Raw genomic sequence first — 27,185 nt, forward strand, 5'->3', positions numbered from 1 at the left:
AAATTGCTCATACTTAATGATTTAGTGCTAATGATGACACAATTATAAATTGTTACCGGCCTTTTTTACTGGTCAATGAAGTTATGATCTCTTTAACCGTCGATTATAGACAACTGTAAACTATTATTTTACTACTGTATTTAAAATATCTTATTTTCAACCCATCTATTAAAATCAGAGGACCTAAGCATCCCTCGAAATTTCCCGTGCCCCCGTGTGAGTTCTTCTCGCCGTTGGGTCTGCTCTCCTGCAGACCAACAATCCCAGAGAGATTTTTTTCCTTTTTGACGAGAGTCAGAAGAAACAACCCTAATTGATCGATTCTGGGGAGAGAGCAATAAGGTGAAGTAATCTCGTCCAATTTCTTAGTTCGGATTTTTTTTTTTCTTGTAAGCTCTCGATTTTCGATTTCTTTAATTTTATCCTTTGCGCATTTTTATTGGATTTTTGAGTTATACTTTTCATCCACCAGCAGAGTTGATTGATCAATTAATTGAAAAAAAAAAAGGTTTTCTTTGATCACTTTAGATGGACGGGAACAAAGACGAGGCTTTGAAATGTTTCAAAATTGGAAAAGAAGCTTTCGAACTCGGTGATCGAAACCGTGCGCTGAAATTTATCACTAAAGCCCGTCGTCTTGATCCAACTCTTCCTGTCGACGATCTATTAGCAAAGTTGGAGGGCGAGTCTGGTGATCCCCAAGCTTCGGAATCGCCCGCAGCAGATGGTGGTCCCCATGATGAAGGATCCTCACCGGGTAAGTCTTCTGCTAGTTCTTCTGTTAGGCAAAGGGTGCCGTCAAGTGGGTCTTCTTCATCATCGTCGAGGTCTTACACGGAGGAGCAGATCTCGATTGTTAGGCAGATAAAGAAGCAGAAGGATTACTACCAGATTCTGGGGTTAGAGAAAGGTTGTTCTGTTGAAGATGTGAGGAAGGCATATCGAAAATTGTCTCTGAAAGTTCACCCTGATAAGAACAAGGCTCCTGGTGCTGAGGAAGCATTTAAGGCCGTCTCAAAAGCATTTCAGTGTCTCAGTGTTGAGGAAAGCAGGAAAAGGTATGATCTTGTAGGGTCAGAGGAACCTGTATATGATAGGCCCACGGCGAGGCGCGGGACACAAGGTTTCAATGGTTTCTACGATGCCGACATTGATGCAGAGGAGATTTTCAGAAATTTCTTCTTCGGGGGAATGCCTGGAACAACCACTCAGTTCCGAGGGTTTACTTTTAGGACTGGCATGGGACCGAATGTTCGGACTGGGGATCATGGGTCCGGCAATTTTAATATCCGAACTCTTATTCAGTTACTTCCCGTTCTTATTATGCTTCTTTTCAACTTTATACCGTCGCCGGAACCCATTTATGCTCTTTCTCAGTCTCACCCCTATCAACACAAATTTGTTACTCAAAGGGGCGTCAACTATTATGTTAACACTGCAAAATTTGAGCAGCAGTATCCTCCCAATAGCTCAGAGCGCCTGTCTCTTGAGGAACGTGTTGAGAGAGACTATTATTCAGTTCTTGTACGAAATTGCCGTGTTGAGTTGCAGCGACGCCAGTGGGGCCTTACACGTGAAACACCATACTGTGACATGTTAACACAGTTTGAGGCAATGGCTTGATGTTCAAATCAAGGTCTTTTTCTCCTGTGCTTCTCTCTATTTTGCCTGTTGTGTTGCTATACCCTTAGAAAAAAGGACCATGTTCAATTTCTTACCTGTTAGTAGGTAAATTTTTTATCAGTAAATCCGTTTAGTAGGTTATGTCTATTAAATAATGCCATATATTTTATCAAAAAATGTCTTTTAAATAATACTGGTTGCATTTCTTTGTTTGTTCCTTTTCTTAAATCTCAATGGTATAAGCTATAAATATTATGTCATGTGGGATTATAGATTTCCTTTCACAATTCATGTTTGTTCTGATTTTAACATGTCTAGATCTAGAATCATGATAACTTATCAAATTATATTTGACTCCACGTTCCCCCCACCTTATATATTTCTTATTAACACTTCCTCTCTTTTGTTTTTCACTTGGGTATCTCTCCTTGGCACTTGGAAAGTTGGAAGGTAGTAAAAAGGAAAAAAAAAAGTAGAATTACTTTTTCTCTACTGTTAACATTAAATCATAGATTCATTAACGTGGAATCACTTAACATGGCAACCATCTTATGAATCTTTTTTCCAGGTTCTGTCTATTGTTTAACTATTTTTTCTTGAAATAATTTCGTTTCCATGGTCTCCGTTTTGTCATTGTGCATTTTGCACAATTCTCTTTCATGTATGAATTATCAACTAATAAATTGCTAAATTGCATGTTTTGGTGATTGTTAATGGAAATTTATAATGTTAGTATTTCATCTTTATTACTTAAAAACCTTAGCAGCCTATCTAGTCAAACCATCATATGGTCACCCCCATTATGCGGCTGAAGAAACTGAATTTTGATGGGAGTTGTTTGGTAACCTGGGCCCCTCAGGCATAGGGGGGTAAAAGGGAACAGTATAGCCTTATGCTCTGAGCCTGCTAAACAGGGAGATGTGGGAAGAGCAGAACTGTTAGCTGCAGTATATGGGGTCGAGAAGGCAAAGGAGTTGGGGCGACATGGCACCTGAGGAATGATTTCAGGTGATTTAAATGGTTGTTATCAAAGGACATGACAATCGGAGTTAAGTGGGTGAGAAGAACTGCCAACAGCTTGGCAGATGGTCTAGCTAAGCAACGGGCACAAAGTCAATTGTAATATCTAGGTTGAGTCAGCTTTGTGTTTTTTCTTTTTTCACAACCTCTTGTTGTATGCATGCCTGCTTTTTATTAATAAAATCAATTCTGTGTAGATGATAAAAAAATAACGAGTTCGTTAATTTATTTGATAAATTCCAAAAAAAAAATCAAAAAATGCAAAAAAAATTAAACACAATATTAATAAAGAATATAAACCTAAATTTTAAAATAGATGTTTTAAAAAACCTATTATCTAAAATCAAAATACATAAATATAACATGTAAAGCATATTCGAATGAGAATTTAAAAATAAAATCAAACATATAAAACATTTTCAAGTATGTAAAACCCACAATCTCTTTTTTTCCTCAATTGCATTACTTAAAGTAGCTAATGTGATGCAAAACATATTACATTCCTGATTCTACAAGCTGCCTTTTTGCCACGCCCCTCTAGGCAAGCCCAAATAAGTGCATGTTAGGGTCTTAAATTCTTAGTTCTCACACAAAAAATAATGATTTTATAATTTTAATTACTTTTTAGGAAGATATTTTAGTAGGATGAATGAATGAACAACATTAGCAAATAGGGGGTACTGTTGTCACCCATATTAGAAATAGTTATTTAGCAAGCTAGTTTCAATGGTACTAGTTATTCATGTAACTGGTTGGCTGTGTTAATTAACATTTAGGACCCAGTTGATGATTACTTATATTTAGGCAATAGTCTTCGTGGTGGCAGCTAGCTAGTTGCTTTTTATGTCCACGTATCCTATTGTTTTTTGCTCACCAAGAAAGACTCCTGGACCTGCATTGAAATCCAGATTCTTGGGTCTGAGTCCAAGTCCCATACAACACTTGTTAGTTCTCAATATCAGTGTCAATATTTATAGGCCTTGACCCACATGAGCTTATTCTCTCTCTCTCTCTCTCTTGCTCAACTCTTTCAAAATTTTGAGGTTTCTTAAAAGTTAAATTAAAAATGAAAACATTAAACATGTGGCTATTTAAACTCACCCTCACCAATTCAGTTGCTTTTTATTAGTAAACTGAATGCGAACACTCCCTTATGGTAACACCAGGTCTCTTCTAGTACTTCATATACAAGCTACATACTAATGGGTGCAGTGCAATCTTCAAAGGCTGTGTGCCTTGAGACCTTTCTCTTTACCCTTGGACCCCTTTTTAGGACCTTGTTGCTAGCCTGAGGTAATGATGAAACCCAGCAATTTTATTTGTATTTGCAAACATGGCCTTCTAAATGGTTCATCAAAAAAAAAAAAACAAAAACAAAAACATGGTTATCTAAATGTTTGATGCCATATCTTCAAAACCATTTGGTATATGGTTTTGATCAATTGCAAGCTGCTGAAGTTGATTGTTATCCTTTCATGAGCCATCTTAGTTGCATTTCAACGTGTGTATTCAGATTGTATGTGGTTTCTCCTTGCAGAATGTTGAAGCTTTATCACCCACTTTGGCTCAATTTTTAAATACCCTTGCAAGAAATGTGGATTTGGCACCAACAAAATGAAGAGTGATATATAACTAGTATCCCCCCCCCCCCTTCTTTCCTGAATCTTGCTCTTTGCCCATATTTATGAGAGCAACAAAAAATTCTGTCTATGCGATGATATTCTAGTGGATAGAATTGTTTGTGTATATCTTGTTTTGGAACTTATTGTTGCATTTGGGTGACCATGGATTCATCATCCATCAAAACTTGGATATAAGGTAATACTTGTTTGTTGTCAACCTTTTTCAATTTATCTGACCATGCTTTCAGTTTTGAAGAGTTCTCTCATATGGTTATTGATATCTGTTAAATATTGTCAATGGCAAGCCATCAATTTGCTGGAATTCCAGTAAGTTACTCAATCCTGAAATAGGGCCTCTCCTGAGCGATGGTTGAGCTGGGTCATGGCCTCATGGGTGAGCTCCTGTTGGAAACAAAATCGTATCCAGAAGCCCCCTGCCTACATATTAGGAATGGAGGATAATGGTTATCGTTTGGCCTGCGGCAATATAAATAGACCCTACTAGAACAATTATTGGCCTTGTCTCATTGATAGTTCTCGGCATCATTGCACAAAGTCTTTTGGGGGAAGAAGATGCTAAATTGAATTTGTTTTCAGGGTCCCACCACTTGCATCATTGCATGTCGTTAGAATTAACCCAGGGCTTTTTATTGAATCATGGAGCAAAATCCATCCAATGCTTCAGGTGGAGATTTGATTTCCGTGTATGAATATTTGTATGCTGGGTGATTACCCATTAATCATCTTATGTTTCTGTTGGCTGTGTAGAGTGTAGACTGTCGGAGCGCTTCTGTTTGGGCCTCTGTATACATGTGTCAGTTCAATTGGACGAGAGTTCTCCAGTGATGGATGGTACCGTGACTGAATTTAAGTCGATCAATGAAGTTAACAGTTCGAAGTCCTACAATTAAATCAGTTTTCTACTAGATTATAAATTTCTATTAATGCTTTGTACTCATCTCTAATGAATCTACATCATATAGACATATACAACCATGTTTAACATGAATGTCTGGAAACAAAATGACATAACAAATGCCACCAAAGGAACAAATGGTTTATGGTCAACGAACAGATTGGCTAAAAGGAATAAGTGACAAACTTAAACAAAGGAACAAGTAATATAAGATATTCTACAATGTCTAGCCAAATAGCAAACTTCACACTGTAAAATGGAATAAGTGACAAACTTAAACAATTGGCTAAAAGGAAATTTCAAATGTCCACAACTCCACAGTGGGTTTAGACTCTGGATTTAATCATGGTGAAAAGTGTAGGAAAGCCAATTTTAAGATGCAAATGAAGATCGATTATCGATCCAAGTATCCCACAAATGTATTCATGACACTAGATCTAGAGCTCTTCAATAAAGTTTAATGTATGATAAAAGCATATTGTAATAGTCTGTTGTGAGTGGAAGGGGGCTCTTCACTAAAGAACATATCAGGAAGTACATGTTGTGTTAAAGTGGTAAGAAATGATTTAAGCGCTCATAACTTAACAATAACTTTTGGCTGTTGGGGGCCAATAGCCTATTCTGTTAAGAGTGTATTTAGGCTGGACACATTCACCAATTCAGGCCCATGTCTATGTTTATGGTTAAAAAGAAATAGAGGCAATTATCATTTTACCCCACACTGTAGTAATGTAACATTTCTGAAAATGTTCTCAACAGCACAGGCTGTTTATACTGTTGACCCCCAACAGCCGAAATTATTAATGTGTTGCATTATTAATGTTTATACTGAGTCCCGCTATTACCACCTACTTTCGAAAGTTATTAATGTGTTGCATTAAATACCAAAAAAGAAACATTTACTGCATTTTAGAAAAAAGCCCATTAGAAAATGCAATCGATGGGTAACTTTTGGTTTCTTGCACTTTCAAGACCCATCTCGGTTTTGCCCATTTAAACTTTTTAATACCTAAAATGTCCCTATTGACTCGAAAACCCTCACACCGTCTTTTTCACTTTTCCTTTTCATTTTCACTTCTGTGGCGGCAAGCTACAACCAAGTCCGATTTTGAACCATTTTTTTCTTGTTTTTTTTTTTCCTAAAAATTGATTGAATATTGATTCCCACCACTCCTTCTCACCCCTTTTTATTTTCTCTTTTATTTTTGTTTGTTTTGAATCAAATTCCTACGAAAGTGGTTTTTTACGATGAACCAGGTATGATTCATACGCTTTCTCATATTATTTATAGAATGAGCATAGATTTATTGATTATTGAAAACCCCTTGCCCATAAAATGGTGTTATACATGTTTTCTTTATTTTTATACATGATGGTGGATAATATTGTCTTTATATTGGCAAAAGTCCATTTTGAACCAAATAATATTGTCAAATAACTGCCTAACTTTAAGTGCTTTTCAAAAAAAGTACTTCTAAAAAAGCCTGTTTAGAGGCACAAAGCCCCACCAAACGCAGCCTCAATTCATTTAATCTATATTAACCATATATGGCTGCTATCTTGTGTCGAAGTTTTTCCTAACTAAAAATAAGTGTTCAAGTTTTAATTTCTTAATTTTAATTATAAAGAACACAGCTGAAGCTTATTAGGGTTTTTGATTTGAAACTTGCCTCATATATAAAGTGCATAGAGAAACTTGGTGAGTCCTTTTAGCACCCAATATAAATTGCCACATGAGTATTTCTTGGGTTGTTTAGATTTCTTCACACAAAAAACCCAAATAATAAAAATCATAACATATTAAATGATAGAGAAAAACTAAATAAAATAATCTAAATTAATTTTTTTTGGTAGAATTGGATCACATGAACAACGGCATGGGTTTAGAGCTTGGATAATTTGGTCATTTTAGATTCTATATCCTCAATGATAATTTTGAAAATTTATGATTTTTTTCACAACTTTATTATTTCATTGATAATTTTGTTTATTCTATAATATTTTTAAATACATATTATTTATTTTTATTACCATTAATACTTCGTCCAAAATTTCAGGTGAAATAAATACATGAAATCCAGACATTTCAGAGAAATTAAAAAAAAAAATACATACCTAGAACTAAAATTTTGCAAAATATTCTGAAATCTTAAACCATGGGTAAGAGTGCTAAAAACAGTCGGATCCAACTTTAACACAATTCATTAATTCGAACTGAAAACGTTACCAATCCGATATAAAATCGGGTTATCAGTTTTTATGGTCGAACCACAAAAACAAACTGTTAAATTGCACTTGCACACGAAACCGGACCGGAAGAGGGAGTGATGTTGAGTTGTTCCGTCAATGAAGATCTTACTCTAGTATGCTGTTTGCTTCGATTGAAACTCAGCTCACTTGCCCAATTCAAAAAGCTTTCCACCTTACGATTTTCGGCGGCAACGACATCCCTTCACAATAACAACAGCAGAGTAGCAGAGCAGAACTGCTTAGCTTTACTAGAGAGCTGCAACTCACTCGCGAAACTCACCCAAATTCACGCCCACCTGCTCAAATCCGGTCTTCAAAATAATGCATTCGTTCTGACTAAATTCGCTTCAACGTCCTCCCATCTCAACGTCATCGACTATGCTGCATCTATCGCATTCTCCGACCTTGACTCCATTAGTACCCACCATCTGTATGACGCTTTTCTGTTCAATACTGTTATTCGAGCTTATGCTCAAACCAGCCACGCCAAGCACAACGCAATCTCTTCTTACAGTCTCATGCTTCACCATGCCATCCCACCCAATAAATTTACCTTCCCTTTCCTCCTTAAGGCATGTGCCGGCCTCCTTGACTTGAATTTGGGCAAACAGGTTCATGGGTCCGTTGCAAAATTTGGGTTCGACACTGATCTCTATGTTCAGAATACCATGGTTCACATGTATGCTAGCTGTGTTCGGGGCATCGAGTTTGCTCGCAAGGTATTTGACGAAATGCCCAAGTCGAGCCATGTTTCTTGGAGCGCGATGATTGGTGGGTATGCTCGTTTGGGTCGGTCTAATAAAGCAATTGGACTGTTCCGTAAAATGCAAACTGCTGGGGTTAAGCCCGACGAGGTTACCATGGTTTCGGTTCTTTCAGCTTGTGCTGATTTGGGTGCACTCGAGCTAGGGAAATGGTTAGAGTTTTATATTGAAAGGGAGGGGGTCTTGAAGACGGTTGAGCTTCGTAATGCCCTCATTGACATGTTTGCCAAGTGTGGTGATGTTGATGAAGCAATGAGAGTGTTCCGGAAGATGAATGACAAAACTATTGTTTCTTGGACTTCAGTGATCGTAGGTCTGGCTATGCATGGTCGTGGCGTGGAAGCTGTTGCTTTCTTTGAGGAAATGAAGAGAGCTGGAGTAGCTCCAGATGATGTTGCCTTCATTGGGTTGCTTTCAGCCTGCAGCCATGCTGGGTTGGTTGAAGAGGGTCAACGTTATTTTAGCTCTATGGCAAGTGAGTATGCCATTGTGCCCAAGATAGAGCATTATGGGTGCATGGTTGATTTGCTTGGCAGAGCTGGGCTTGTCAAACAAGCATTAGAGTTCATTCAGAAGATGCCAATTGCGCCAAATCCAGTAATTTGGCGAACCTTGATTCATGCTTGCCGGGTCCATGGTGAACTTGAGCTTAGTGAGACCATCAGCAGACGACTTATAGGAGATGAACCCACTCATGGGTCAAACTATGTCTTGTTGTCGAACATCTATGCCAAAATGTTCCGATGGGAAAACAAAACAAAGATTAGGGAAGTGATGGATAAGAGGGGGCTAAGGAAGGTCCCTGGTTGCAGCATGGTCGAACTTAATAGTGAGATATATGAATTTGTGGCAGGAGATAAAACACATAGTCAGTACAAAGAGATCTATGACATGCTGGATGAGATGGGGAGAGTGATGAAGAGAGCTGGGTACATTCCTGTAACATCAGATGTGTTACTGGATATTGACGAAGAAGATAAGGAAGATGCACTGAATAGGCATAGCGAGAAGCTTGCTATTGCTTTTGCACTTCTTAATACATTGCCAGGGACACCAATCCGTATTGTCAAGAACTTGCGTGTGTGTGGTGATTGTCACTCTGCTACTAAGTTCATCTCCAAAGTTTATAATCGAGAAATTGTAGTGAGGGACCGGAACCGATTTCACCATTTCAAAGATGGGTCATGTTCATGTAAAGATTTTTGGTGAGAAAACTTTTTCCATTTGTAATTGTTGTTTCAGAAAACCCGGAAAACAGCATAGAGTTCTAATATCTATAAGAAAAATATACAAAATGTTCATGTATCAGTATTCAGTACTACCATATATCAATGCAACCATTCAACTGTTCTTTGGTTTGAAACTTCATGGAAAGCTAGAGTATGGAAAGCAATCTGTTCTTTTATGGTGAAACTCTAAATGAACTTTTGAGTCTTGAATATACATTTGCATTGATTGGAAATTATTTTAGATGGCAATTGGCCAACTCTCTTCAAATTATGCTTTTCCTCTTCTCTTCAGTTAATCGGCTAGTAACAAGACAAGACTTGGGAAAGGAGTCCTCACTATCTGCCACAATGGGAAAGCCTCTGAGTTGGGGGATGAGTTGGGAAATTTTGTCATGAACAGTGCAAGATGCTTTGTTGGAAATGGGGAAAAACAAGTTTCCATGTGGACAACTGAATTAATGAAAAACCTTTGTAGGGGTTGTTTTGTGGTATGGATGAGAGAGGATGAATCACACCACGCCATAGCAGAAGAGTTGCTTTGTTTTGTAGACAAAATGAATAGACAACCACACTAAATCTGTAGAGGCGTTCTGCAAGGTGTGACAAGGTGTGATGATGCAGTTCAGTCCATGCCTTCTGTTTTGATTCTATATATCTCACATACAACATGTGAGATGATTTACACTGTTGATTAAGTATAAAAGTTTAATTAATTGATTAATTAAGTCAATAACATGGTTAGAAATTAATTAATTAAATATTATTTAATTACAATTTCTATCATATGAAATAAATCTTAAAATTCAAGCATAAATAGACCTAATGTTCTAAAAGAAATGTAGTTAAATATGAAAGCTTTTCCATTGAATATTTCATGAGACAGATTCTAACAACTATAATATAATTCTATAAAGAAATGTCACATGAAATTTCCTTAAGAAGTACTTCGAATATTTCATGAGACAGATTCGAACTTTTCCATATTTTCTGAAATTTCCTATCAAAATTGCTAAGCATAGGAAGTTGAAACGTTGATTTCTGGTGCAATCTATTTAACTTGTTTAGAGTTTGCTCGAGTCTACCCATGGGCCTATACACTCATGCGCCCACGTGCCCCCACGCACCCATGCAACCCTGTGGCTATGTACCCATGAGCCCTTGCGTCCATACACCCATGTGCCCACACACCCGTGTATTATTATATTTTCTTTATTTTTGATATTATTAAAATATCAATACAGTATGCTCGTTTCGTATCCGTATCGATGACCCAAATCCCATGGATACATTATGCATGAATGTTTTATAACATTTTAGGCCCGGTTTGGTTCACAAGAATAGGGGTCTTGAATCGGATCCCATTCCGATTCCAACTGTTTGGTTGAATGGAATTGGAATTCTATTCCCGTTTCTTCTGGACTGGCATTCTCTCATTTGAGGGCCTTTCTCTTGGGAATAAAATCTCATTCTTGCTGATTTTAATTCTCATTCCCATTCCTATTTGAACCAAACAAACTATGGGAATAGACAATTCCAATTTCAATTCCAAAAGATTTTGATTCCAAATCCAGTTATAAATCAAAAGGATCCTTAAAATATGGCTTAGGGATGACTATATGAATATCATTCATATTGATATGCACTTGCATTCATACCAAATGGACCCTTAAAATATGGCTTAGGGATGATTATATGAATATCATTTATATTAATATGCACCCGAATTCATACCCAACTTCGTGCATTGATATGAATTGGTCATTCATATTGTCTCTCAACTAATAATGATAGGTCTACTTTGGCTAGAAATAAATTAATAAACACCCATCTGATTAGGGATGTCAATGGGTTGGGTTCGGCACAGGTTTGTTTCAACCCTTACCTCACCCGCGAGCACTCCAATCCGAACTTGATACGATCTAGATTAAAAATATATGATTTTCGAACCCAACCTGACCCTATAGGGTCTAACCCGATATTGACATGTCATGACCTGTAGCATTTTAAATATATTTTTAACATGTTTTGAAGACTTTTAAGTTAAGAAATTGTTTTATAGATTAGATGTCACTTTTTCTATTAAAAAAAAACAAAATTAACATGTAAATAAATCATAAACTTTAAGGCTATAGAATTAGAAGTAAAAAAGCTGCAAGAATACTTAGTATATATGAGTGTCATGACCCGGCGGGATGGGTAAGCCAAAACCCAAACCCAACCTGAACCCAATTCGAGTCAAAGAATCAAAACCCTAAACCTGAATATACCTGAACTTAACTTGACCCTATAGGGTCAGGTCAAGCCGGGTTTACCATTTAACCCAATCCATTGACATCTCTACGCCTGATTGTATTGTTAGTTTCTGTTTCTAATGAAATTCTCCTGGTTGAGTTTGTGTTACCAAACACAAATTAAAGAAAGGGAAATTTTAAAGTTTTCCCATTATCGGGTGTTTTCATTGGGAGGAAAGTTGGTCTATTCCCTCAGGAGAACATGTGCACTAGATATTAAAATTTGAACCTTGTATCTTTTTATTTAGTTTTTGGTTTTTAAACAATCAACATTGATCAAACCAGCAGCACAGTTTTGTTTGACTCCTCATTTAACAAATTCGCAACACACAAATTGCATTAATTTTAAAAATATACCTTTTATACATTGGAAGATGAAAGCCTAATCCTCCAAGTCATTTTATATTTTATATAGAATTGTAAATATAATTAAAATTTATATTTTAAAATTAATAATTAATATTATTATCATTATCATCATCATCATCCAAGCATTAATGGCTTATCTCAATTATATAGGGTTGATCACAAGTCTCACCGTTCTGTTCTGTTGAATACCATGTCCGGCAAACAATATATAATTATGTCTAAGAAGACTTTGGAATGTTGGAGTTGGTTAAGAAAGGAAACAAGTAATCGTTGTCTCCCATGCTACGAGGGTGTCAATGGACCGGTTTTGAATTGGATCCCATCTAGTGTAAAATCAATTTAGACGGATTGGATGGACCAACAAGATATATTGAATTGGACCAAAATTTGGTCCAAATATTAATTAGACTGAATTGGACCTAGTCCATCCGTAACAAATTTATATTGGATTAGGTTGGATTAAGCCAATATCTGGTCAATTGATACAAGATATCAATGGACCGGATTTGGGTTGAAACCAATCTAAATCAAAATGAATTTGAACAGATTGGATGGTCCAAACATTGAATTGAATTGGTCCAAATTGGTTCAAAACATTCATTGGATTGGATTGGATCGGATTGGACCAAATCCAGTCCAATTGACACCCCTATACTTGAGTAAATTGCTCTTGAGAATAGTTTCTTAGTTTCACCATCTCTTAGTTTCTGTCCCAACCCATTGCCACCTTTTAAAGTAGCTTAGCCATTGAGGTCGATTACCAGTTCTGGATTGGATTCAATTAGAGCTCCAGCTCCAGTACAGGCAAAGTTTGCTCCGTCGCTGAACCTATGAACTCTAGGGTGTTTCTGGACTTGTTAAAAGAAGTCTCTCTAGAAGAAGGGAGATCAGCAGTTGTTGACAATGGCAGTTTCTGAAGAGGGGAGAGCAGTTGTTCAAATGTTTGGAGTTCCCATCAAAGTTTTTGTTTCAGAAGAAAGAATCTGGGAGTTGGAAAAGTTTCTCCACCAATGCATAATATCCCAATTTTCAAGTTGTCTTGAACCAAAGGAGGTTGAGAGTAAGATTTTAACCTTAGTGCACCCTGTCGAAAATTGAGGTTAGGCATTTCAACCTTCGGGGGATATTGAAGTGTGTAAATTGAATTCAATTTTGATTATATTATCGAATATTTGATGAGGTTTAAAATTAATAGGCACACCTATTGTGAGACACTGAATTTATTAAATACATTAACTCGGCCAATCCGGCATGAATCCAAAGAGTTCAGCTTCAGTGAGGTTTGGGCAGTCTTTACTGCTTTGAGAATATTGAAAAAGGCTGTTAGAATAGTGTGGGCGTGAATTTGCCTTGACTGAAGCCGGTCTCGAATCCGAATCTAAACTAGACTGAATTGGTTCAATATGATTATCAATCTAAATAAAATTATTAACAATTAAAGAACTAGAATCTTGAGAATAATAGCATTCAAGATCAGTCCATAATAACAATTAAAGGCAAAAAAGAAATATGAGAAGACTCTAGAGAACAGAGGTCCAAAACACTACAAATAGGGCTCCATGATACATTAACATCATATTGATCAAACCCATTAAGGGAGGGGGGACTCACATTTTCTCTCTCTCCCTTCCCTGAACCATCGACCTCTACAACCCCCGCCATCTTCCTCTAGGTTTTTTTAGTTGGACCATCCTCATCCTACAATCGGGATTATATATAACTTTTATGCATTCATTTTATCACAAAATAAGTTAAATAGTTAAAATAACATATATTTTGATGTAACGCAATCCGGTCACTCCTAATTGGCGCTTGCATTTCTCTTGAGAGGTACTTGAGACGAGAGGAAAGAGGAAGAACTCCCGGGGGGTTTCTCGGCGGAAACACTCCGATGCTTAAGTTAGTATTGTATGCAAGAAGAATGAAGGCTAAGAGTGAAAGTTACGTAGGTGATTCGAAGATACCTTATTCCTTGAGAATAAACCCCTTATAACTGAATTTCGTTGCTTCAGGCCCTCTAACTTCTGACAGGGCAGGTATAACCGCCACTATCAATTTGCCGCAGCCATTACAAACAAGGCTGAAGTGGCACATGCGGGGCCATCGTTGTAGGGTACGTATCTATCGGGTGCGGGACACCTTTCTAAAGGTGGCAAGTGCGGCAAGAGGGACATGCCTGCTGTCCACAGATTTGTCAGGTACAACGGTTGAGCAGGAAGCCCTCCTGTGGTATAACGAACTACCCTGAGCCGGGCTATCCTTTGAGTGATAGGCCGCCTCTAGCCGGTTGTGCCGAGCTAGCTGACCCGAGGTGCCTGGGCCTCGAGGTGTCCAGGGAAGGATTGATGCGTTCTTGCCTGGGAGTGGCCCGAGGTCCATTGGGAGGAGCTCGGGTCTTAAAAGGGGTCGAGGTGGCCCAAACTCGAGACCCCCTGAAGTGCCTTGACCCCAGGGAGGAGGTGCGGGTAAGGTGGCTCCTGGCGAGTAGTTTACTCGTCGAGTTGCCGAGCTAAACTCGGTGGGACTTTCCCTCTGAGTTATGCTCACGCTCATTGTGGTGTCATGCTGAGTCACTGTTTGAGCAAGGTCACGCCCACGTGTACTCGTGCTGCGAGGTCGGGCCAAATCACCCTCCATCATATTTTATTAAGGTTTAGTTTGGAAGGAGTACAAATACAAATATGTAGAGTGCAAAACTTTGTCTTTTGTATTATTTTGTATATATTTGCACAGTACGTATTTGTATTTGTACTCCTTCCAGAAACCTAATAAATTTAAATCAACTTGCTGTATCATTTTTGTAATCATTACATTATATTAAAAATAAATAAAAACACATTAAAATATTTATTTTATAAATAAATTCAAACCTATTGTTGGGTGGATATGCCATTGAACAGAACGGAATGGTGAGTATTCCTGTAGCCAACCCCAGCCCATATAGTTGGAACTAGGGGTGTTCACGGTTTGATTAATCGAATCGTGGGGCATTTTTTGGAACTGAATTGATACTATCGGTTTTTGGAAAATCGATAACTAGAACCGAATCGAAGCCAGTCAGTTAATTGGTTGATCAGTTCGGTTAACCGTCAATTCGGTTTATTGGTTTTTCAGTTTTTTAGTTTTTACAATATATATTATAAAAAAAGGTATAAATATATAATAAAATTTTTTAAATATATACAAAATATTTATTTTAAATAATAAATAATAAATAATATATTATAAATATATATTTATATATATAATGCATATTTATTAATTTATAATATATAAAAATGTAATATATATAATATACATAAATATATATAAAATATATAGAAATATATATATATATATATATCGGTCGGTTTGATTAACCACCGATTTTCTATATTGATTAACTGAAATCGAATCGATACCTTCGATTTTTTAAAACACCAAACTAAAATTGAACCAATCGATTTGATTAACTAATTTTTCGGTTCCATTTCGATCATTTTTTTCGGTCAGTTCGATTTTTTGATTTTTTTTTCTCACCCTTACTTGGAACAAGGCTTAGATGATGTTAATGATATCCATCACAAGCCCTAAAATCAAACTGCGCAAATACCCCATGACCCTCAAGGCTCTTTCTTGTAAGATACGATGACTTACAAGTAATTGTTTTCACAGGACATGACCCTGGAGGCCGGGACATCTGAGCTTTATTAGAACCTGAATATTTTGACATTTTAAGGACTATCTGCATTCAATCCAGTAGCCTAGTCAGAGATGGTAGTTGGGTCTACGTGCTTGCTAGTTGGCCTCCTATCTATTTTACATAGACACGTGGTTACTTAGAGTTGTGATGAGAACTCCATTAATTGTAGCATGCCTCTTACTAAAATTAGTTTGGGACATTATCATTTATTTGAGATTAATGTTATTCGCAATTTTGCATTATTAGAAGATCAATTCAAAAAAGAAACATAAATCCTTTTATTACTAAAAAGTACAAATAACAGTAATCATTTTCCGTATCCAAATAGTACCATCCCTCTGTTAATGGAAGAAGAACAAATTAAAAAAGCGAAAAATAAACATAAAAATCACAAACTTGCTGAAACAGGTGAAGCCCATCATTTCACCAAAAAAATTAAGAGGTGGATATAACTAGAAACTTTAGTTTAGTTCACAACAGTGCACTTCTTCCTAACCTCTCCGCTGTTCCCAGTGAGAACTTCGATGGCTCCCATCTTCTTCATTGAATGGGCGAATGCCTTGAAGAAGGCCTTCTGGTCAAGCAATTTGTTGACGATTTTCTCAGACTTCTTGTTAGTCAGAAGGGCAGCATCAGAGTGGAACAGACCCTTGTGTTGCTTCAGGTTCACATAGTAATGGTTATCAAACGATTCAGCGCTCTGGGGATCCATGTCTACTTGAGTTGTTTTGTTTGAAAGATTTGGACATTGAGATGCCAAGAAAGCTGCATATTTTGGATCCAGAGATTTCTCTGCACCTCCATGATTTTTGTGGAGCTTTTTGAAGAAGGATTCACAGTGTGCTTGACCTATGGTATGTGCTCCTGCAATAAAACAAGCTTATTTTATTCATTCTCACACTTGACAGCTTGAGATTTTACTATTTTTTTAATTTAAATATTTCATTAATATTTTTTTTATTAGTATCCAAAATCCTGAAATTTCAAAAAAAGAAAAAAGAAACTTTAGCCAAAATACTTCGTCTGATAATTTTCATATATACACACCCGATAACACCACAAGGTCATGTACATCGAGTCCTTTGCTAGCAAAGTTTTTCACAAGCTCAGCAAAATTGAAGGATGGGGGAGGGAGGTTGTCAACTGCCTCCTTGGCAATTGAAACTCTGCCGTCTCTTCTACCAGTTAGCACTTTCCACATTGGTTTCTTGAACTGCAAATCCAAATCAACTACACACAATCAGCTTATCCATTCATTGGGTAAATCATGCTGTCTTTGTTCCAATTAATCATTCAAGAAATAGAAATTAATTTGTTCAGAAGTTTGCTTAATTAATGACTTTAGTAAATCAGTTTCTCCAAATGGGTCCTGTAATTTCTTCAAATACATCTTCAAATCATCCACAGCTTTAGTAAGAGAAGAAGAATTCTGAGTTGATATGACCAGAAGAGCTAGGGGCAGACCAAAGAGGTCATGGGTTGCAAAATAATTCTATACAAGTGATTATAGCACTAAATACAACTGAATGATGAAATAGGGTTCATGTAGTTGAAACAACCCTTACATAAATCCGGAGTTCCTCCTCACACCCACCCACCTCACAGCACTTGTAGCCATACATTAACATCTTCCCATGAATGAAAACAATACATATAAGAGATATTTCCGTGGTTGCAACATACTGTGAGGTGGGTGTGAGGAGAAAATCTGAACTCGGCTTATATGAAGACGGAGATGATGATGATGAATCAACAAAATTAGAAAAAAAAAAAAAAAAAAGAAGAAATTGAACTTACTTGGAAGGCAACTGCATCCCTAGCAGCCAAAGCAAGGATATCAGCACAAGAAACAACTCCAGGGCAAGCCTTCTCCACTGCATCCTTGGCCTCATCAACAACTTCGAAACCGTCCAGAGTTAGGTTTGGTTGTGCATCCCTCTCAGCCAAATGATCTTTGGTAGAGTTCAATAAAACCGACGCATCACAGCCCTGAAGAAAAGAATCAAACCAATGAAACTGACTGAGAGATAATATCCATTAAGTACACAACAAACATATAAAACAATTCTTACTAGTTATTACCCTAACAAAGCAATCATGGTAATGCAGCCTCACGAGCCCAGCAGGAATTGTTGCATCCTGGGCTACATTTTTCCAAACCACTTTCCTAATGATATCCTCAGCTTGACGACAGCTTTTCTTGTAGAAATGCTTCTTCAGGCCATCTCCATGACATAACCCAACAACACAGAGAACTAGAATGGAGACTAGAAAGGGGACTGATTTTGTCCTCATCCTTCACAAGGAAATGCTATTCCAACTTCTCTACACAGCAAAAGATGGCCATAGCCTTATATACAGGAAAAGGACTCCATTCGAAGTCTTCCCCACTTAAAATATATCAAAAATCCAGTTAAGCATGAAAACGTCAGAGAGGGACTAACAGTTAACTACTAAGATTCTATTTGCAGAAAATAAAAATCATGAAAAAATATTCCCATCCATCCATCCATCTTTTTTTTTATTTTTTTTTCTCGTTTATTTTTGGTTATTAAAGAATTTGGCTTGAGCTTACCATGCCCATGTTCTCATTGTTTAGGGTTTAAGACACCTATTTGAAACCAAGCCATCCAACCGTAGCATCTCTTACCTGCAATTATAATTTAATAATGATAGTGGTCCTAACTATATACTATTTTTATTCTCATTTCTAATGCTAAGCTCTGAATTTCTAATTATTAATATATTTCTCTGTAGCAGGAGCAGACTATGGAAATAACACCCACACCAGTTATTTGAAGTTTACCTTTGAAGTTTTCAAGATGTGGCAATGGCTTAATGTGGTGAGTGAAGGGGATCCATTCGTACATCTGGAGTAAAGTTTGGGGTTTGAATAAAAAAAGAATTTATGTGCTTTTCTCACTATTCTCTATTTACAGGGTAAGTTTAAACCCAAAATACCATTCTAAGTGGGTATATATTGTCTTTTAATTAAAAAAAAACTATGTACCGAAAGGGCCACTCACCCATGGTTTTCAAAACCAAACCGGTCAGGGGTCTGGTTACGGGTTCGAACGGTCCGATCGTTCGATCCGAATGGCCGGCCCATTCTAACAAATATAATAAATAAAAAATAATAATAATTTTGAAAAACAGTCAAAACCATTCGAACGATTAACCGGTAGGTTCAGCGGTTTGCTGACTAAAATCAACGGTTTTGGAGAAAAAAATGGATTTGAGGAAAAACGTAACCGGTCAGGTGACCGGTTCCCAATTTTTCTGGGCTGACCATCCGGTCCGGTCTGGTTTCGAAAACCATGCACTCAACCCCCCCCCCCCCCCCAATTTATTAATTTCATGGTAGAGATGATTGATATTTAGTTACAAGTTTTTCCAGTATCATAGTTGAACCCTTTTAATATTAAGATCATCTAAAATTAGAAAAGGGATGAGATGCACAACCGAATAAACCAGTGTTTCGGACCTCTTTACCCAAAAAAAAAAAAAAGAAAAGAAAATAATGACCCAGTATTCTGATGGAGGCTTTCCAGTTCCTGGTTATTTTAACGAATTGATAAATCTAAGGTTTTTAAAATCGAATCAGACAATGAACTAGTTAAGGGTCCGGTTTTCGAGTCAAACGGTCCTATCATTTGAACCAAACAAATGACCCATTTTAACAAGAATTAAATTAAATTAAATTAAAAAAATAAAAAATGATCAAAACCATTAAACACTTCAAACGGTTGAACCACCTGAATTAATGATTTACTGACTAAATCAACAATTTTTGACAAAATAATAGTTCTAAAATAAAACAGAATCATTTTTCCAATCCCACCATTTGGCCCAATCCAGTTTTAAAAACCATTGATAAATCTGTGATCTAGTGAGATTCCTGGTTTTCTATCACAATCCAAGTCCCTAACAAAATAATGGAATAAACATTACCCACCAAGAATAGTAGTAGTTAGGGGTCCAATAATTTGAGGGTGTCCCAACCCACAAAGCGTTGTGAAGTTTTGATTACTATGAGATTGAATGTATGTAGTTGACTTCTTAATTAGATGGATGGATCGGCACATGTCCAACTGGCATCTGATCTTAACAAACACCGATTTAGGATTTGGGAGTTGGGACTCTGGACACCTCTAACAAAATTATATTACAACCATGAGTTAGAAAGGAATTTATCAAACTACAAATTTACAATTTTAGGTTGTATTTGGTACCATATCGTTGTTTTACCTGAAACTTGTTGATAATTACAAATTGGTGAGAGATTTGTGTTGATCAACCTTAAATATTTTAGATAAAAATAACAATATTATCAAATAAAATCTTAATGATGTTTGTATGCAAAAAATTGAGAAAAGAAAATAGAAAGAAAGAAAGAAAGAAAAAAAAAACAATAAATTCATCCATATCTATAATAATAACAATATCATCAAATATAATCTTAATGATGTTTGTATGCAAAAAATTGAGAAAAGAAAAAAAAAGAAAGAAAGAAAGAAAAAAAAAAGCAATAAATTCTTCCACATCTATTATAATACTTTAGTGATGAAAACTTATTATCAGCCACGAATCATACCGTCAATGCAGTTTAATAAATGTTTAAAGTATGGTAAGGAAATGTGGCGGGTCAACTGTTAACTACCCGGTTTATATCGATAATCTAGGGGTGTTCGTGACATATGTATAAGTTTGGTTTTCCCAACAAAATGTGAGACGGTTGTTTTTGTTTAAAAAGCATGGTTAATTTTGACAAACACCCCCTAAGTGGATCCTTCAATACAGTTTGACAGAATTATCAACTAAATGCATGGTTTTATTAATATTGTATAATAGCAGTTGCCTTGTCTTACTCCCTATAAGATTAACATAATAATAATAATAATAATAATAATAATAATAATAATAATAATAATAATAATAATAAATTATCGTGTTTTGTGCTCAGTAAATAATAATGTTTTCTAATATCATGGTCTTGTTCTAAGGGATAGACCTGTTTAGTGGTATTTTTTTCTCAATAATGTTTATTAATAATTGCTTAACTAATCTCCTTAATTATTAGATGCATTAATAGTGAAAAGTGGGGGAATTTGACACAATACAAGGAAAGTAATACTATATAGGTGGGGATTTTGGAAAATAAAATCAGAAAACAAATAAAATTTTATGAGGTAGGATAAGGTAAAGATTTCTCTAACATTTATATGTTGGTTGTTGGTATTACTATTTTGCCCTTTATACCATTTATTAATTACTTAGTATTACCATTTCACTTATTAATTATGTGGAAATGGAAAATATTGACTGTTTTCTAGAATTTATCCAAGTTTGCATGATAACCTTGAATTGATCGAATTATTCAACAGTTTTCTTTATGTCATGCTTTACAGGATTAGATATAACATTGGAATTTGTCATGAAATTAAGAACATAACACAAATCTATAATGGTGTGAAAAAGCAAACAAATAAAACAAAATTATGAGTTTTCATTTGCATTCTGTTTGTTCATATATGTTTTTTCTTAAGGCTCAGTTTGACAGGAATATAAATGTGCAAAATTATGTTTTTTGTATTGTTTTGTATATATTTGTATTGTAAATATTTGTACTTATACTTCTTCCAAACTGAGCCTAAGGCTCCGTTTTCCGTTTGCAAATAATGCAAATACAAATGCAACTTATTGAAATTTCCTATTTTAATTTTAATTTTCAATTATATATTGTTTGTTGGATATGGCATTGAACAGAACAAAAGGGTGAAAAAGGACTCATATGTAGTCATGTGATCCACCTTACGCTTGGATGATGATGATGATAATATTATTAATTTGCTTAAGAATATAATTTTTAATTATGTTTACAATTTTATATAAAATACTTTTTTTTTGGCCAATGTTAGATTGTTTAAAAACCCAACATTATAAAACGAATAGGGTTCAATATCCAGTGCACATGTTTTCTTGAAGGAATAGACCAACTTCCCTCCCAATGAAAGCACCCAATATTGGGGAAACTTTAAAATTTTATTTTCTTCAATTTGTGTTTGGTAAAAGTCGTTTTTCTATTCTTGTGTTTATTAATTTATTCCTAAACAAAGTAGACTACCATTATTAGCTAGCTGACAGACCTAAACCCAATCACTAAAATATGGTGAATCGTCTAACACCTTGATTTTATATTTCCAATCCTATCCCTCCATGTTTTTATATTTCCAATCCTATCCCCTCTTAATTTATTGACTATGATGGATAATTTGTTGATTATAAATTATGGATAATTTATTCATCATTCAATAGATTACTGAAATTATTGGAAGTTTATTTATTATTCAACCAATAAATAATTATTGAAAATTAATAATTGATTATTCCGAAAATTAGTGTAATTCTCATCATTACATTTTCAGAAAATTATTGATTAATTTTAATTGAAAATAACAGATAAGTTAGTGCAATTTTGGAATTTTATGACATTTTTTAATTTTTGGAATATTATCGAAAATTATTGTAATTATTGAAAATTTATAATTATGTTATCATAATTTATAACTATTGAAACTTTTATTATTATCAATGTAACTATAATTATTACACTAAAATAATTGTTAGTGTAGTTTAACTAATTCCTTTTTTCATAATCTCAAATAGTAATTCCCATTATCTAATAATTTTTGAAAAATTAATAATAGAAAAAACTGTAAATCTTGATTTAAAATAATGGAAATTAATAGTAATAATTATTGTTACATAATTAACAATTTTCCATTTTGTATCAATTCCAATAATGTAATTATTAAATTACACAAATTTCCATTTTTAAAAATAATAATTACTACAGAATCATAAATTACAATAAAATCTGTTATTTGAAATTACTGTAATTACAGTAATTTTGAAATACAGAAATTCCAATAATAGTTATTAGTGTAATAATTACAGTTTGTTTCAAAATACTTTTATTACACTAATAAATCTTATTGGAATTTTATTGTAATAATTCAATTACAATAATTATTGTAATGAAAATTTTATTTCTAATTACAGATTTGTTTTTCATATTAACTTTATTACAGAAATAATTATATTTGAAATTTTAGTGTAAATTATTATTTTACCGAAATTTATAAAAATGATAATTGGAATTTTATTGGTGATAGTAATTACAGTAATAATTATCATTGGAATTTACATTTTCAGAAATTTATTAATGTAATTTTATTAGTGTAACAATAATTATTAAGATACATTAATTATTATAGTAAAATTTGTTATTTTCAAAATACTGTAATTACAGTAATTTTGAAATAACTGCAATTCCAATAATAATTATTAGTGTAGTTAAATTAACTATTTTTCAAAATAATTATTACACTAATAATTTTTGTTGGAATTTTGGTGTAGTAATTAAACAGTGTAATCATTATAATAAATATTTACTATAGTTACAATTTCTGAAAATTAATTTTATTACACTAACAATTAAATTGTGTTATTTTCCAGAAAAATTACTAGAAATCAATGAATATACAAAATTTTCAACCAATAATTTCTCTATAAATGTCATTTAAAATTGAAAAATAAAGTCAACCATTATTGCTCCAGGAAAGAGTTGGTGGAGTTTGAAAATTGGCACACAAAATATCATAATTTTGGAGAAAAAATAAAATATATATTAATGTAATTTTGGAAAATTTCTTTAAAATGTAGTAAATACTTATTGAAAATTATTGGAATATTTTGGAAAATTGGGAAATTTTATTACATTTGATATATTTTGGGAAAATATTTAAAAATTGTGTGATTTTCATTTTAAATTATTAAAGATAAATTAGTATCGGTAAAGGAAAACGGTATTTTGAACCAATAATTACACAAATTATTTCTGTTATTAATATAAATTAGTATAATATTGGAAAATTTTAAAAAAGGAAATTATTAATTAACTTATATTAAAAAGTAAAAGATAAATTAGTGTAATTTTATAAATAATATATTTAAAAAGAAAATAAATTATTTAATATATTTAAAAATCAATAATTTAGTATATATACTTTTGGAAATTTACTAGCAGCCGACATGCAATATATCCTTTTTGATCCTTTTTACTAGTAAATTAGACATTGGGTTTTCCCATGCATTGCACGGGTCCCCTACTAGTGCTCAAAAAAGTCATTAAAATATTGATGCACTGGATATCCAAAGTTGGTATGGATGCTTATGACTGATATTCGTATTAATATATACATACATACATGTATTTTTATTTTATTTTACATTTTTTATTTTATAAGCTTTATACAGATGAGATCTATCTTCATCCCATAGGCGAATTCACATCTGCACCCCATTGAGCGCGCCCCACAAATGCCCCACAGCACATTCCAACCATGTATTGGAAACATTTCCCAATGACAAGTATGAGAGATGTTCTCAATGCACACTGAAATGTGTATGTGGGGCATTTGTGGGGTGCACTCTGTGGGGCATAGATGTGAACTCCCCATAGGCCATTGTTTAAAATGTTTTAAATTAAACATTTATGTATTGATGTATCCATGCATTTCGGGATTCACTGTTATGGATACGATTGGTCCAAATTTGATTTGTTTAGATTCAGATTCAAATAAGATCTTATCCATTAAATTTATTTTGGATTCTAATCAAATTCAATTGCAATGGGATATTAAATAGTACTAATATATTATGATCATTTACTAAAACACTCCTATGATTTTATATATTTACTAAAACCTACATTTTATTTTGTATTTTAAAACCCAAGTAGTTTGCAACTGATTTGAGCTCCTGGATAACATACAGTCTAAAGATGAAGAAGAGGCATCAATCATCGTGATTTTCTCCTTCATGTAATCTATTTACACAAGCCACAATTGGCTTGCATAATTAGAACCATAGCTTCATTGTAACATCTCTTCTTAATCTTTTTGTTGGTGTAATAAGAGAGTTTACCATGGTTTACCAGGGGTAACAATGAAATTTCGATTTTTTATCTTTTTTTGATTGAATTTGTCTGAACGAATGTAAGGGCTAAAGCTGTCATTTTGCACTCCCGTCAGGATTAAGTAAACACGTTGCAAATTATAGGGGTGTTAAACGTTTTACTAAAATGCAAATTATATGGTAGGCTTTAGTAAATGCGCAAAACTACAGAGTCTTTTAAATGATCCTAAATTAAATCAAAATTGATCAAAATATTTTATCTTATTAATAAAATAAACTAAAAGTAATTTTTATATTGTATTTCATGAGCAAAATGAATTGAAAATAAACCTCTGATAATTTAGTAAAAATGCAACATTCAAAGCAGTTTACTAATAGATACTACATAAACTTTAACTATGATGGGGTGTTTGGGGACCAATGCTGTTTTCTCAAAAAATGGTGACATATCAGTGTCATGTCAACATTTTATGATTTAAAGCCATGTTTTGTTTGATTGGATTTTTTTTTTCTTTTTTTGAAAAATGCTGAAAAAATGGCCACCTATCTTTTTATGTAGGTGATTGGCATTGGTGCTAGGAAAACTGCACCGTTTTCTCATAAAAATGGTTCTGAGCATGTATGAATTGTAAGCACTGTTTTTACTTTTTTGTTTGGAAGTGATGCTGCCACATGTGTTGTTTTTGCATTGTTTTTGTTTGGTACCAGTGCGTAAAACTGTTTTCAGCATTGGTCATATTATTCAACATCCAAGGTGATGGTACATCATTGCACCGTTGGTAGTTCATTAATTATTATTGTTATTATTAAGTATTTAATTAATGATTTTATTATCATAATAATTATTATAATTAAATTTTTTTACTATAAAAAATTAAATATTAATCAAAATATAATATTTACTTAATTATTTAATTATAAATTAATATTATTTTTAATTAGCAATGGTGATGATTATTTTCTTATATTTTTATTAATATTTAGTATTTAATTAACGAGTAATGTTGTTATAATAGTTTTCTAATTACACTAAATTCTGGTAATTTACATAACTTTAATGCACAATTAGTTTTTGAAGTTTACTATTTAGTTATCAAAAATTAAATTAAAAAATTAATATGGGTTTTACATCTTTGTAATTGACAATATATTCTGATCTATTTTAATTGAAACCCACTATTAATTTATGTTTTCTTAATTTGATTTAAGATATTAAATGAGATATTATGGGTAAACAATGTCCCACTTTATTTGGTATATATTTATTATTTATCTAATAAATCTATTTTGAGTTATTTATTTTTAAAAGTTAAATTAGGTTGTTTCCTAAAAGTTAAATCAAATTTGTAATTAATAAAGTATTTAATTTCTTCTTAAAAAAATCATTTAAAAACAAGCATGGGTTTATGGCAATCTTTTAATGGGTTCCACCATTTGTATTTAATACTATGGATAAACATGTGTTAAGCTAATAAATAATTGTATATTGAGAATGTTTAAGAATGAAACTACACACTTTTGAATCCTATTTCTTTAATTAATGAGATGTCGCACATCTAAATGGTGGTAGTGAGATGTGGGTTTTAGCAGCAGTTTCTCAGAAAATGCCACATGTCTACTGTTTAGCTTTCCAGAAAAATAAGAATGCCACATGGTGGGGGGCTGTAGCATAGTAGTGGGTTGTGGGCTTTACTAGGAATTTTTCAAAAATTATCATGTATCTAGCTTTCTAAAAAATGAAAAGGCCACATATTTGAATAATAACTTATATATATATATATATATATATATATATATATATATATATAACAGTTTTCCTTTCTTTTCTTTTTTTTTCTTTAAAACGTACGGTGCAAAAAAACCCCATTATTCTCACGCTAGATGGTTCTGCTATTCATTTTTTATATTGCTTACAACACTCAACGACAAATTTCATGGTTAAATTGAAACAAGTATAAAAAACCTAGGGATCTTCGATGCAATAATATGGTTGGGGAACAAAAGGGTTCCACCTTCCATGTGAGATAATCTCTAATTTACCCAATCTCTCATGGGGCAAATTTTACCAAAAAATAGTTAAAGTTAAAAATCTTTGCCATATGTTTGCAAAACTCTGGGCATCTTTTGAATTTCTAATTAAATGATGCAAACAGCTAATTAATCGCCTCCAGCTGGGAGATTGCCAGTTGGGGTGTCATTTGGACTGGATTTGGTCCAATCTGATCCAGTCCAATGTGAATCTATTATAAACGGACCAGGTCTAATCCAATCCAATGAATGTTTTGAATTAATTTAGGTCGGTCCAATTCAATGTTTGGACCATCTAATCTGTTTAAAATCATTTTGATTTAGACTAGTTTTAGCTCAAACCTAGTCATTGACATATATTCTTATCTTGTATCAATGGATTAGATATTGGCTTAATCCAGTCCAATCCAAT

At 33.9% G+C, this 27,185-nt stretch overlaps 1 protein-coding gene and 2 pseudogenes across 8 annotated transcripts; 2 read left to right on the forward strand and 1 right to left on the reverse strand.

The window, feature by feature from the left end:
- Positions 1-51: 51 nt before the first annotated feature.
- Positions 52-5,274, forward strand: LOC148842910 (chaperone protein dnaJ 49 pseudogene; annotated as a pseudogene). Of its 6 annotated transcripts, none has more exons than XR_016103199.1 (4): positions 134-342; positions 529-1,636; positions 4,571-4,950; positions 5,034-5,274. The product of XR_016103199.1 is annotated as a chaperone protein dnaJ 49 pseudogene, transcript variant X4 (transcript). The 6 variants fall into 6 exon arrangements; XR_016103198.1 differs by having other exon boundaries at positions 4,863-4,950; XR_016103197.1 differs by lacking the exons at positions 4,571-4,950; positions 5,034-5,274 and adding an exon at positions 4,181-4,482 and having other exon boundaries at positions 52-342.
- Positions 5,275-7,466: 2,192 nt separating this feature from the next.
- LOC148842911 (pentatricopeptide repeat-containing protein At4g21065 pseudogene) lies at positions 7,467-9,558 on the forward strand (annotated as a pseudogene). Its single transcript, XR_016103060.1, has one exon. The product of XR_016103060.1 is annotated as a pentatricopeptide repeat-containing protein At4g21065 pseudogene (transcript).
- A 6,462-nt stretch (positions 9,559-16,020) lies between these two features.
- LOC148842912 (peroxidase 3-like) lies at positions 16,021-18,139 on the reverse strand. Its single transcript, XM_088957448.1, has 4 exons — positions 17,849-18,139; positions 17,564-17,755; positions 16,814-16,979; positions 16,021-16,630 (listed from the first exon to the last, which is right to left on the reverse strand). The coding sequence occupies exons 1-4, from the start codon at positions 18,059-18,061 to the stop codon at positions 16,233-16,235; spliced, it is 969 nt and encodes a 322-aa protein (XP_088813574.1). The 5' UTR covers positions 18,062-18,139; the 3' UTR covers positions 16,021-16,232.
- Between the last annotated feature and the right edge of the window lie 9,046 nt (positions 18,140-27,185).

Source organism: Nelumbo lutea, chromosome 8 (genome assembly GCF_056320005.1).
Source record: "Nelumbo lutea isolate HS-2025 chromosome 8, American lotus-T2T, whole genome shotgun sequence".
NCBI lineage: Eukaryota > Viridiplantae > Streptophyta > Magnoliopsida > Proteales > Nelumbonaceae > Nelumbo > Nelumbo lutea.

What these genes read in the sequence shown, in the direction of transcription:
- LOC148842912 (XM_088957448.1), bottom strand. Translation starts at nt 18,061, where the DNA reads ATGAGGACAAAATCAGTCCCCTTTCTAGTCTCCATTCTAGTTCTCTGT. An exon ending in ACCATGATTGCTTTGTTAGG is followed by an intron (nt 17,756 to 17,848) that starts GTAATAACTAGT and finishes TCTTTTCTTCAG; the next exon opens with GGCTGTGATGCGTCGGTTTT. An exon ending in TGACCTTGTGGTGTTATCGG is followed by an intron (nt 16,631 to 16,813) that starts GTGTGTATATAT and finishes GTTTTATTGCAG; the next exon opens with GAGCACATACCATAGGTCAA.